General features: G+C 38.1%; 1 protein-coding gene across 1 annotated transcript in view; it reads right to left on the bottom strand.

Moving 5' to 3' along the window:
* Positions 1-1,181: 1,181 nt before the first annotated feature.
* pld1a (phospholipase D1a) overlaps positions 1,182-13,916 on the bottom strand; it is a 39,079-nt gene continuing 26,344 nt past the window's right edge. The window contains exons 18-26 of the mRNA XM_082171990.1: positions 13,723-13,836; positions 13,426-13,536; positions 10,570-10,658; positions 6,107-6,220; positions 4,631-4,680; positions 3,950-4,084; positions 2,730-2,883; positions 2,527-2,644; positions 1,182-1,745 (exon numbers count right to left, since the gene is read on the bottom strand). Coding sequence (XP_082028116.1) covers positions 1,521-1,745; positions 2,527-2,644; positions 2,730-2,883; positions 3,950-4,084; positions 4,631-4,680; positions 6,107-6,220; positions 10,570-10,658; positions 13,426-13,536; positions 13,723-13,836 — 1,110 coding nt within the window. The 3' untranslated portion in view covers positions 1,182-1,520. The remainder of the gene's footprint in view (positions 1,746-2,526; positions 2,645-2,729; positions 2,884-3,949; positions 4,085-4,630; positions 4,681-6,106; positions 6,221-10,569; positions 10,659-13,425; positions 13,537-13,722; positions 13,837-13,916) is intronic.

Below are 13,916 nucleotides of genomic sequence, written 5' to 3'. Positions count from 1 at the left end.
TGTACCCACCATTATGGTTTAAATTTCTTATTGAGAATCCCGATTCACTCAGAAATACGTCACATTATTATGGCAGTAATATTGGCATGCAGGCCTTAAATGTTGCAAATATTCTCACACAACCTTTCAAAAGGAAGGGGTCAGTAAGGTTTTATTTTTTATTAATACTTCAGCAGGGACGCATTAAATTGATCAAGAGTGACAGTAAAGACACTTATAATGCTACAAAATGTTTTATTTCAAATAAACTTTTTTTTTTCTATTCATTAAAGCCTGAAAAAAGTATCATGGTTTCCACAAAAATATTAAGCAGCACAACTGTTTTCAGCATTGATAATTATAAGACATTTTTCTTGAGCAGCAAATCAGCATATTAGTGAATGATTTATGAAGGATCATGTGACACTCTAGACTGTTTTGATAGTCATAGTATTGAATTGATGCTGAAAATTCAGCTTTGCCATCACAGGAAATAATTGTTTTAAAATAGAAAACAATTTTAAATTGTAATAATTACAAAATATCACTGTTTGTACTATTTTTGATTAAATAAATTAAGCCTAGATGAGCATAAAAGATTTTAAAAAATCTTACCGACCCCAAACTTTGAAATTGTAGTGCATTCCCATACAGTACTCTTTGTTTGAAAGAAGAAAATAAAACTAAACATGAAAATACCACCAAAAAGAAGTTAAAAAGATCGGGTAATTGCAAACAATGCCTGACCTGATTATATTCAAACACCAAGGGACAATGTGAAAAATGGCAACAAGTGCTGACTCGTGAAAATCGACCTGTACCACATTTGTGAGGGGGAAAATGTAGGATTAGACGCCACACGTCGATGTTGGGTGTCGAGAAGCAACAATTTCCCTCAGTTACTCAGCACTTTAATTCACAGACAGATTGTCTGGTCTCCCCAGAGTGCTGGCACTTAGACACAGGCAGTGAAGCTGGACAGTAAAAGCCTCAGCAGACTCGGCCTAAGAGCAGGTTCACCAGACAGAAAACACACATCACTGTTCTCAGCCTGTCATGGATGCGCTTCCACTGGGGACACCGTGCTCAAGAATGGGCCAGTGACAAAATTATTTCTGACAGGGCTTCCACTCTCGATTTTGCCCCTTCATTTTGAGTGGTGCCTCCACAAATGAGCCAGCTCTAACAATAAAAATCAAATGTACATTAGAATTATATTATTTATTTAAAAGCCCTTCTGTTTGGCATCTCAGAAAGGTGACTTTCATTTATACATTATAGTAAAATCACTAAATAATAATCACTGTGCTTATAAAATATAATTATGTACATTTATAAAATTGATAAAAGATACAAAAAATATGAAGTTGTCCATTTCTTCCATGACGAAGGACATATTAAGGCAGTTTGTCTTAATATCCTTTGCGCCTTCATATTGGTTGGTGTGGCGTTTCACAAGCAAAGTTTCGTCTGCCACAGTGATTTGTTTCCCCTTCATGCTGGAAGTGGATTGTCTTTTCTGTGGTTCTGATTTGGTTCCATCAGGTCCAGATCTCAGTGGGCACCATGGCTTCTTTGGTGCCCACTGAGGGCATGAGGTTCTCCTCACAGAGGAAGTCCAGAGGGAACTGGACCAGGAAGCCCCTAATCTTCTTCAGTAGCTCCTGAGCTTTGACAGGCTCGTCTTTATCAAGACCTGGTTTGGACTGGAAACTCAAGAGCTCCTGTTTGTTTCTCACCAGACTGGATGGCAGACAGCGGAAAACCTGCAACACCACCACATCAAAATAGTATTTTGATAAAATTGTAAGCACTGTATTCTTTTTTTTAATGTTCATGATTTTTTTTTCTTAGGCAAAAGTGGTCCAGCGTTGTTATTGTTAACTACAACGATTAAAAACATTTGTTACCTGAAATAAAGCTGCAATTCTAAATAAAGTACTAAAATTACTAAAACAGAAAAAAATATATATATATTCCGCAAATAATAATAGGAGGTATATTTTGATAAATCAAGCGGTTTGTACTAAACCTTAATATAAAATAAAAATACGATGCTTTTTAAATAAAATAATTGTAAAAAGAAACTCAAAATAAATTGAAACAAAAGTATTTCTGACAGGGCTTCCACTCTTCATTTTTCAAAACTCTCCAAAACTCAATTTTATTTTATGGAATGGAAAACCTTGCACCTTTAAGGAGTGAACTAAAGCTTTCTAATTGTATGGGTGAAACATTTGGTTGTGTGGCTGACGTGTGAGGTATTAACTCACATTGCCAGCCTACAATGGTGACTCGGAATAAGAATCTCTCCTTCCATTGAGCCTCATTATTACTGGCCTGCCATGAGGCTGCCAAACAGCCAACTGAGTCTGAGAGTTTCAGTGGTGATTGAGTGCAATACCTCAATAATCTGACAAATGACCAAGCAACACCTATAAATCATAATTCAAATGTTCCATGAAACAGGAAGATGGAAAGTAGCCATCATTAATTCCATTACATGCCCAGGAGCGAGTGGAGAAAGACTCAAGGAATCAAACGCACCTTCTCGTAGATGGTGGCGTTCCGAGCCGAAATGCTCATCCAGACGTCTTTGTAGAATCCGTTACTGATGGGGTCACTGACATCAATGGTTGGATCAGTAAAGGCACCCAGAATGGTTCTGGTTTATGGAAAGACAAAGACTTTTAGCTGTGATTCAGCTGTGTTGGTAACACTAGGATGGTTAACTTTCCATCAGATCTTACTTGAAGCACTCCAGTCTGAGCTGCAGAGCAAACTTGCCAGCCTGGTACTCTTGACCGTCCATCACTGATGCCGTTGTTTCAGAGTCCTCAAAAATCACAGCTACCTCGCTGTCCCTCTTCCCCAACATGCTGCGGTCATTGATGTTGGCAGAGCCTGTAAAAAAAAATGTTTTTGAATGTCAAATAGACAAGAAAAAGAATAAACAATAACTAGACTTTGCTTATGCTGATGGCACTAAAAATAAAGCAGTTTAAAATAAAATAATAATACATTTTTAGTTTAATATTTGACAAAATTATTACAACAATTCCTGGTAAAACTATTCTGAGCTGTATCATAAATTGCAATAACTGATATGAAGACACTATGTGCTCGACTGCGGGTTTGCTAAAAGGAAATCGCACACGGATCATGACTCGCTTAATCGAACATATCAAGACAAATAATAATCACAGGCAAGAAAACAAGATTTTTTTTAATACTCTGCGATTCAATTTGATTCATTGTTTTATACGTGATTGGATCTCGAGGCATTTAATTCAATAGCACACAAATCTTCCACCTACAGAATCAGAGATAACTCAATTTCAGTATGCGGCTAAATGTTCCCGTCTGCCTCCTCCTGATCTATGGCTTTCCTCATTGGATTTCTTGTATCTTCTGCAGAAATCTAAAGCTTTATCTAAAATGACAACTCGCTTATCTTTTATGAATTTCTTCCGCTCCTCGTACAAAGTATTATTTGAACTTATTTTTACAAATGTGATGTCTTTCAGTCATGTAAGAAAACAGAGGCATGATGATAGGGATTAGCTTAGATCTGCCGAGCAAACGTCAATACTGCACATCTGGCAGTGCAGTCATGTGTAAAATACACAGACCACAATATTTTCCTCATTAAAACTCACTTCTTTTGGACACAAAAGTCTGTTGACCTCATTTCAAATTCATTATTTTAGGGAAATGACAAATGAGTGGACAAATGCGAAAACCAGCTATTTAGCTGCCAGAGTAATGATTATATGGGTCTCTCAAGCCTTACCATCTACACTTCAAAAACAAATTACGTACCACAGTGTTCCACAAGGGGGAGTATAAGGCTCTAGCCATAAAGATATTATGCACTTGCTCAGTGAGTTGCTCAACACTTAAGAGAGAAAAGCAGGCATTAAAAAACGCTAAATATTTGTTTCAGCAAACTGTAATAATGTTAGCTTACCAATAATGACAGTGTTGTCATCAGCGATGAGCAGCTTGCTATGAACATAGATGAGTTCAGTCACAAGTCTGCCCTCAAGCTCCGCATGAGTCCTGAGACCACAAATCGAAATGTAGTTCATCCATTGGTCATCCACTGTGTGGGTGTAAAGAGAGAATCGGGTGAAATTCAGACTGTACAACACTGTACACTTGGATTGCTTAAACTTAAAAAAACGTGCATTATAGAAAAAAATGTATTTTCTTTTTCTCTATGCCGTCACTTGTTTTTGTTCTCTAATGTTGTATTTTTGTTGAAAAAGGCCCTACACAAAAAGGCTGACAGTTTTGCCATTTCAAATCTTAAGCAGGTCATAGAAATATTGGGTGTTCTATGAGTTTAGCACAACAGCTTCATAAATTCCCCCCCCCCCCCCCCAACTCAATATTGGCACAAGTCCTACTGCTGTCATCCTCTTAATGTATTTATGTAACCATGTGGCACATTTCGAAACATTTGTTCACTAGTCTTACATGTTGCACTATTGTGGTAAACCACAGAAGAGAACTCCCTGCGACCACAGAGTCAGGTTCACATTAAACTATGTCACAATCACATCATCATATCACTCCTTCTCTAACATCCAACACACAGAAAGAGAAAAAGGAGATGGAGAAGAGCGATGGAAACAATCAGACTTACTTTCTTTCTTCAGTTGAGTGATTATGGAGAACTCTCCTCTGTTCATGGTCCTAAAAAAATTAAATAAAAAAGACATTTAGGCCATGATTAGGTAGAGAACAAATGGTTTCTCAAATGTTATCGTAACATTATAGCAGCTCATTGTGTTCTCTCAATGACTTGACATTCTGTTGGTTACCATGGTAGTTTCCAAAAACAAAGCTTATAAACCAGTAAGCCTGCCTTCCCATAAGAAACATGTAACAGAAAGCTGAAGCACATGTTTTAAAAAAAAAACAAAAAAACCCTGTAAATAAACCTTGCAGCAGTTTTCCATGTTTAATACGACTTAGAAACACTGCTTATTTCCATTTATTTTCCAGACGAGTGAAACGAGCATTTTACACTTGGCTGTGTCTTTTACGTGTGTAATGGAATGAATTGGTAAGCTGGCACTGGAAACAAAGGTTGCACTGTCTAACGCGGGTCATTATCCTCACATCAGCGCCATTTACAATTTTCTTTGACAAATGCCTCCTTTCATCCAAATGATATGCAGAGAGCGAGATTGGAAGGTTATCGTGAGATGAGGATGAATATGCCTGACTGCAGGATGAAAGCAGGTTTGTCTCGTAGATCAGTGCTTCCTCTCTGATATAGTTGAAAGAAGCTGTGAAGCTGTTTAGCGTGTTGTCAGACTCATTAAAGTTTAATCAGGGGAGGAGATGAGAGAATGTGTCTGATGACTCTGATGAGAGAATGTGTTCACTAAAGAAGAAGCGTTAACTGCATCACTTGGAAACCAACTACTGCTGTGAACTTATGAATGACACTGAAGAAACTGAAACAGACAGTCAAGTCAGGCTCAGTGTGCATGACACATTTGGTTTTCAACACAACATCAACCACACGTATTGCTGTAACTCTTAATAAATGTCCATTGTCTGAGAATGAAATGTTATTCAAAACAGAAAAAAAAAATAAAACACTTTCTTTCATCAAAATGTAATTTAATAGTATTCTAGGCATGGAAAATAATATTGTAAAATTATAGTATAAGATGTTTCACATCTACATGATCTAATCAAATTCTGATGAAAACAATCAAGTCCCATCCTACATTACTTTTCTTTCTTCAACTATGAAATGCAACAGTACAAAAATGAAACGTGTTGCAAATACAAATTTTCAGTTTACAAGTTTCATGTTGTCTTATAGTATAAATTGGAAAAAAAATACAATGTACTGTTCAAAAGTTAATTGATGGTAAAAAAAAATTTCTGTACCATAGATCAGATTCAACGTAGTTGTTTTTTCATCTATCCTTTCCAAATTTGTATGCTGTTATCTTTAATGTGTTTTGAATTTGGATACTGCCCAACATAATGTGACGTAACGTGTGTGTGTGTGTGTGTGTGTGTGTGTGTGTGTGTTTGTGTGTGTGTGTGACCTGTGCTGCCCTTTCTTTGCTTAAAGACACGTGCCGAGCAATCCTACCTGTAGTTGAAATGCATAACAGCCTGGAGTGCATTTCCTCCACCTGTGGTAATGTCTCCCTCAAATCCAGGCAGCAGGGGAGTCACCACATACACACGGAACTTTTTATTCTCCCTGTGACAAATTACAGCAAACATCAATCCCAATACACCCGTGTAAACACACATATGCTTATACTTAAATCATATACCCTCACTTCCATTGACATTAATGGTAAAACATCCTTTACAAACCATTTCTCTTTAGCAGCATATCTTTGAGTTCAATCTGTGTGCTGTCTCCATAATTATACAGTCATTACGAATAGCTCTTCTCACATGCCAACACTGTTGCAGCACACACAACAGCGCAGTATTTCAGTATTGAGGGTGATGCCTGGAATGACTAAATGAAGAGTGGTGCGCCCACAGCCCGTGTCTGGCTCACATCAGTGCAGTGGCAGGTGCTAGCTTCTCATTAGCCGTCAGAGCGCATTAAAGACAGGGCTGTCACTGCAGCTGTCCCTGCATGCGTGACAGCAGCGGCGAGAGACTTGTGCCTCCTGTAAATCAGATATTTCTCAGGGAACAACAGTTGCCAGGACTCCATTAGCATTGGAGAAGGTGGTACTTACTTATGATCTCACATGCTTTCATTGAAGAAGTTAAGCTTTGCTATACTAATATATCTGGGCAATATTGATATATACAGGAAAGATGGGTTTGCTTGCATGTGTTGATATGCATGTGTAGGGGTGTCAAGCACCTATTTTTAAGTGGTGCAAGACCACCTAACATTATAATCTGGTTATACAATTTTAAAGCCTGTAATGGGACCTAAAATTACATACACAATTCAGTTGCAATTATAGTTGTTCTATTAACCCTTGTGCATCCTTATGGGCATTTTTGTCTTTTTCAGTTTAGTTTTTCTGATCACTTTGCCTGTGTTTATGCTAACTGCATAAAATTTGACACGGGTGTATTTTTATTGGAATTTTACTATTTCACTAGCCTGGGTTTCTCCATGCTGCCTTGAGCGCAGCGCGACTTTATTCACGCTGCTAGGCAGCCTGGATACCATGGACTAGATTTCCCCCTCAAAAAGGGAACCAATCACAGAACGGGGAGGGAGCAGCAAGACGATGACGACGTCTATGCGACACACCAAAGCAGTTTGTTTATATCTATGGATCTAACATGGCATCAGACGCGAAGTTACCTTTTGATGCAGCCTTAGATAGTGTTCTAAGTAGTTTAGAACGCAAGTTTATTTCGTCTTCTTCCTCGTCGAATTTCTGTCACTCTACATATGTCATCTGGTATAATTGAAACGATTGGCTATGAGGTACGTACAGGCGCATTTGATAGACATTCGTAGCGTCCAATAAACGGCTCTGGGCATTCGTAAACCACGCCTCAAATACGAGAAAATGAACATGTGGTTCCCAGACCACGTCTCAATGAGACGAGGTCTGACGTTAGCCAGGCTACTATTTCACCCCCATTTCCTTTAAAAAAAATTTTTTTTTGCACTAGCTACACAAAATATCCGAATTGAAACCCATTAAAACTTCAATTTTTATTCCCAGGGCCAATTAACTATAAAATGATGCAATCTTTGTTAAGAGGATTTCATTCTGTTGGCAAGGTTTAAATTTTTTTTTTTTTTACTATTTCTTACCAGATGGTGCCATTTTCTCAGGTTTGGCCTATAAAGAAAAAAGGTTTGTATGTGTGTAATAAAAAAAATGTGTTTGTAATATTTGAGAGAGAAAAACTCTACTGCAAATAACAATTCCAACCACTGTGTGCACCAGTTGAGTTTTGCTGGCATTCAATGGGGAAAATGTGGTAACAAAATCTTACTGAAAGCTCATTTTTTGAGATATCAGCCTCAAATTTGGAACACAACTTGTTTAGATTTATGGCTTTGATTTTCTAGCCATTTTAGAGTTCAACATGTTTCATAAAATATTAATTTTATATAAAATAATGTTCATAAATCATTTTCATAAACTTAAATCTATATAAACCTTATATACATGTTTTTCAATTTTTTTTTCATTACCTTAAAAAAACAAAAACTAATTGCTTCTGGATTTCACATCATTATTTTTGTTGTATTGAAAAAATGTAAGCAAATGATCTGTAATTTTCTTAAAAGCATAAATCCATAGTTCAGTCAAACTGTCCCGATTGATTCTCCTAAAGCTATTGTAGTAGCCAATCCACCTGTAGAGATCTGCTAGGGGTCCCCTCTAGTTTTCTTGCAGTGCCTTGATTCCTTAAGTAGTTTTTTTTTTTTTTCACCTAAGCTGAACTAATCCTTGTATTTGCTCAGCAGCAGTGCATTCCATGTGCAATAACCATACTAATACTGTGTTTGACCCCCTTTCGCCTTCAGAACTGCCTTAATTCTACGTGGCATTGATTCAACAAGGTGCTGAAAGCATTCTTTAGAAATGTTGGCCCATATTGATAGGATAGCATCTTGCAGTTGATGGAGATTTGTGGGATGCACATCCAGGGCACGAAGCTCCCGTTCCACCACATCCCAAAGATGCTCTATTGGGTTGAGATCTGGTGACTGTGGGGGCCATTTTAGTACAGTGAACTCATTGTCAAGTTCAAGAAACCAATTTGAAATGATTCGAGCTTTGTGACATGGTGCATTATCCTGCTGGAAGTAGCCATCAGAGGATGGGTACATGGTGGTCATAAAGGGATGGACATGGTCAGAAACAATGCTCAGGTAGGCCGTGGCATTTAAACGATGCCCAATTGGCACTAAGGGGCCTAAAGTGTGCCAAGAAAACATCCCCCACACCATTACACCACCACCACCAGCCTGCACAGTGGTAACAAGGAATGATGGATCCATGTTCTCATTCTGTTTACGCCAAATTCTGACTCTACCATCTGAATGTCTCAACAGAAATCGAGACTCATCAGACCAGGCAACATTTTTTTAACAGTCTTCAACTGTCCAATTTTGGTGAGCTCGTGCAAATTGTAGCCTCTTTTTCCTATTTGTAGTGGAGATGAGTGGTACCCGGTGGGGTCTTCTGCTGTTGTAGCCCATCCACAAATGCTTTGCTGCATACCTCGGTTGTAACGAGTGGTTATTTCAGTCAAAGTTGCTCTTCTATCAGCTTTAACCCTTTCACACGTAAGTTTAAAATATTCTGACTGACCCCCCAGCGTGAGTTTTTCAAGGCGACCGTTATTTAGAATGTGTCACTTTATGGTTTCCGTGGTGACGCGTCATTGCTTGTCACGTGACACACCGCAGCAACAACAGAGCTGAATGAATGATGATCTGCTTTTATGTCATTTTTCCTTTTTTATTCAAAATATTCACAACTTTGTTAGATATGGCATGAAATATCTGATATTCCGGTTGTCAAATATATGCAAGTGGAAGTGTTTTGTTGTTTAAACACATTTATAACGATCGCGTTAGTTCAGCTGTATTCGCGATGGGCGCCGCCATCTTAGTTTGTGCCGCAGACGCGCAGTTCAGAGAATCGGATCTGTTGGATTTACAACACGTTAATTCATCCACTTCTCCCGAAATACATACAAGTAAGTGGCAGGTCAACTGGGAGAAGAATAGAGTAAACTTTTAAGTTACTTACACAATGTGTATCTGATATGAATAAAACTAATTATAATGGAAAGGATTATTATTGCCTCTTCCTTTGACATCAGTGTGTATTTTACGAACTCTAATGTATTGTTTTTTTAGTACTTATATGTCTGGAACCTAAAATAAACATTATGTGGTTGAAAACACTGAAAAGTTGTGATATATGACAGCTCTGAGCGCGCCTGTCTCTGGCTCAGCGCCAGCCAACGCGCGAAAGCACATTTGAATTTAGCAGTTGATCACGTCATGCACTGACCGTTCTAATCACACCGGTGTGATCGTACGCTCCAGGGACCAGCCTAGACTGATCACACCGGTGTGATCGTACGTGCGAAAGGGTTAATCAGTCGGCCCATTCTCCTGTGACCTCTAGCATCAACAAGGCATTTTCGCCCACAGGACTGCCTCATACTGGATGTTTTTCCCTTTTCACACCATTCTTTGTAAACCCTAGAAATGGTTGTGCGTGAAAATCCCAGTAACTGAGCAGATTGTGAAATACTCAGACCGGCCCGTCTGGCACCAACAACCATGCCACGCTCAAAATTGCTTAAATCACCTTTCTTTCCCATTCTGACATTCAGTTTGGAGTTCAGGAGATTGTCTTGACCAGGACCACACCCCTAAATGCATTGAAGCAACTGCCATGTGATTGGTTGATTAGATAATTGCATTAATGAGAAATTGAACAGGTGTTCCTAATAATCCTTTAGGTGAGTGTATATGCTAAAACATAAAACACTTTTTAGTTACAATTAATGTGCAAGATTACTGGTCCAGTGAATGGTGATGAATTACAATCAGTGTTAATGCTTTAGGATTCACACACTTACTTGTAAGCTCTGATAATTCGCTCAATAATGGCATCACCAATCTTGTTGTAAACATGTTTGTTATCGGCACAGCTGATGAAGAACTGGTTCTGAAACAGAACAAGAAAACAGGAACAATCAATTCAGTTTAACAGACATGTTACAGAGTCAGTCGTATAGTTGCATATTTAACTTCTGTTAGGCCGCGACTTGTGCAAATAATGGCACATTTCTGTAATCACATAGCCTACATTATTTGTGTCATGAATTTTAGACAGTGGGCCTCCCCTTTGAAAAAAACGACAAAACAGACTCCACTAATTGGTCATCATTTTGTCACTACTTTGCTTTGATTGCATAAACTGTGATGGTCTTTTAATAAATGAATAAAGAAACAAGTTCTATATATATAAACTAGTGGTGGGCCGTTATCGGCGTTAACGTGCTGCGTTAACGCGAGACTCTTATCGCGCGATAAAAAAAATATCGCCGTTAATCTATTCTCCAAGTTGGGTTGGGAGATGGCTCTATACTACACAAGCTATGATGACGCAATCTACCCGCGGCCGCGAGGTAAACCCGGCTGCAACGCATATTCGTCGTCATCTTAAGTAAACACGGCTGAAAGTGAAAGCTGGTGAAAAAGATCGGTGCAACATCCATTATTTGGACTTGGTTCGGGTTTAAGCCGTCAGACGAGCAGCACCAAACTATATACAGAGTGTGTGGGGTAACAGTTCGGTAAGTTAACACACGACTCATCCGTTCTACCACCTCAAATTCAAAACGAAACATGATATCACTGAATACCAAAGACGCGCGCGCGCCAGTATCGTGCGCACAGACAGCACGCCAGAATACAGTTATCTTTCGTGCTTGAACTTACAATAACACACACAATTATGCCAAAATGTCCGTTTTGTCGAGTATCTTCATAACATAAGAGCTGTCTTATGATGAACGTCAAGAGTTGTGAAAGAATGAGGCGCGTGCGAGAGCCGCGTCTCCGTCAGCTGGTCTTAAAGAGACAGCAGCCAATAAAGCTTTCTGTCAGTAAAGTTAATCAAAGAACAAAAAGAACAGAGAAAATGACTCACTGCTGTTGACTAAAGTTTTTTTTTTTTTTTTTTTTGCTATAATAAGGATTAGTCTATATTTAATTTATAATTTATGCAGTGCAGTTTGACAATTTCGGTATATGTCCTAGGTCTACCTGTTTGACAGGCACAGGTAAATATGACATTTATTTTTAACTCTTGTATTATTGAGACAAATAACAATATTGAATTTATTTTAATTTGAAAACACAGTGCATTTAGTTGTTGTTTCTAGTTTGAGTTGAGAAATGGGCTACAAATTTCAGCATTATCACTAATCTGTGTGTGCATTTTACTTGAGAAATAAGCAAGTTAACTCATGAAACCATTTGTTTACTATATCGCAATCGCATATCGCAATATTGACCTCAATAATCACAATATGACATTTTCCCCAAATCGTGCAGCCATACTTTTCAGAAAAATTTTTTTCGTATCATTGTCTTGTGAACTAGTCATTCAGCTTTTGATCAATAGTGATTGGCATGTTAAATCCCACACCTGGTGTGTGTTCCTTTGGAGGGTGTGGTTGTCAGGTAGGGGAGGGGGCCCATGAGCTTCAGTGCCCAGGGGCCCCTGGGGGTACTAATCCAGCCTTGCTTAGTGGTGTAGCACATCATCTCGATTTTAAGAATCGTTGTTGTGTTTCTTTTTAACTGAAAAGACATCAGTTAGACAATATTCTAATTTTAAATTTGGGGTTTCATAAGCTCCAAGCCATAATAAACATTAGACCTACTTAAGTCTCTGCAGCTAGTGTACTTAAATTTTATTTATCTGCAAAATGATGTTGTGTACTTACAGTTTTGCACAATATATGTTCTCAAAACTACATACACCCTTTAAAAACAAAAACATTTAGCAGTTGTTTAGCATGGGTCTGTGTATTCTGTTCTGAAATGGTTTTATTATAATATACTGTAAATCGTTATCGCAAGAGGCTGCAATGTATATCACAATATAGATTTTAGGCCATATCGCCCATCCCTAATTGATAGCCTATAGTAGTTGATAATAACATTGGCCTACCTAATGTTGCCTACGGACGGTAACAGTACAGTAGTAACCTTTTACAGTCTATGAGTAGAACAGCTTTCTCAAGCAGTTTATGATGCATTTTGGAAACAGGAGATGAGCCCCTGGTCTAATGCGCCACCTGGCTTGAGAAACCCGTTCTCAAAGACTTACTTTTATAGTCATTATTTGGGTAGCACACATATTCTGAATGCCTTCGGCAGAATTCAAATGAGCCATTTTAATCTAGATTAATTTCAAAATTAATCTAGATTAAAAAAATTAATCTATGCCCACCTCTAATATAAACACAACTTGTAGTGTTTTTCCTTTACAAAAAAATAATAATGAAATCTAATTAAATCTAATTTACCCACTTAACTATAGAATTCAGGATTTTGTTCTTCCCTAATTAAAACATGTCCTCAGAGGCAGAGCTAAAGAAAACATTATTTTTCTTTTCTTTAGTTATTTATTTCATTATTATTCTCTTAAGTTCTTTTAAAATGCATTTTCAATTGTATAAATTGTATTTATTTGTTTTTACTCTGTGAATATCCAAGACATGGTTCTTCTAGAATTTCCTCTGAATCATTCTTGGTACCTCCCTTGATATGCTCCGATAACCGCTGCTGTATGCCATTCATCAATAATATGAAGCAACTGAAATGTCAACAGTGTTTTATAACATAACTACAATGGTTGTCAACACATTTGAAGCATATCAGTAAATGCTAACAGACAGCGTGAAAGGGAGATTGTGTACCTCAATGTAGATGAAGTGCTTGCTCTTGGCAATGACCTGAATATAGGCATTATGAATGGACTCCTCATGGTGCTTGATTCCCGCCGACCAGTCTGCTGCCGACCGCAGAACCTAAGAGACCATTTACATTTATGGGCATTTTTATGGCCATTTATGGCAAAGTTACTTAGTGTTCATTCAAGGCATCCATTTTCTTTTTATCAGCAGGCATATGCTTGTTCACTGGAAATCAAACCCATAATGTTCCTGGCGTCAATGCTCTAAAAGTTACATGTACAGCAAATTATGCTTTCTCACCTGGACTTTGGTCTGGACACAGTCGGGCACTTGGTACTTCTGATCATTGCCTGTGCTGTGAGATTTGGGCAGTAGAAATGGGTAGGAGAGTGATCTGTACTTTGGCTTCATTATCTAAATGAGCAAAAAGTCTTTATTGTGACAGAACCGAATAATGCTTCATCAAATGTCAGAGCTTAAAGTTATATTGAAGA

Source organism: Leuciscus leuciscus (genome assembly GCF_965113295.1).
Source record: "Leuciscus leuciscus genome assembly, chromosome: 6".
Lineage (NCBI taxonomy): Eukaryota > Metazoa > Chordata > Actinopteri > Cypriniformes > Leuciscidae > Leuciscus > Leuciscus leuciscus.
Note: the sequence above shows the minus strand (reverse complement) of the source record. Positions and strands in the feature narration are given on the sequence as shown.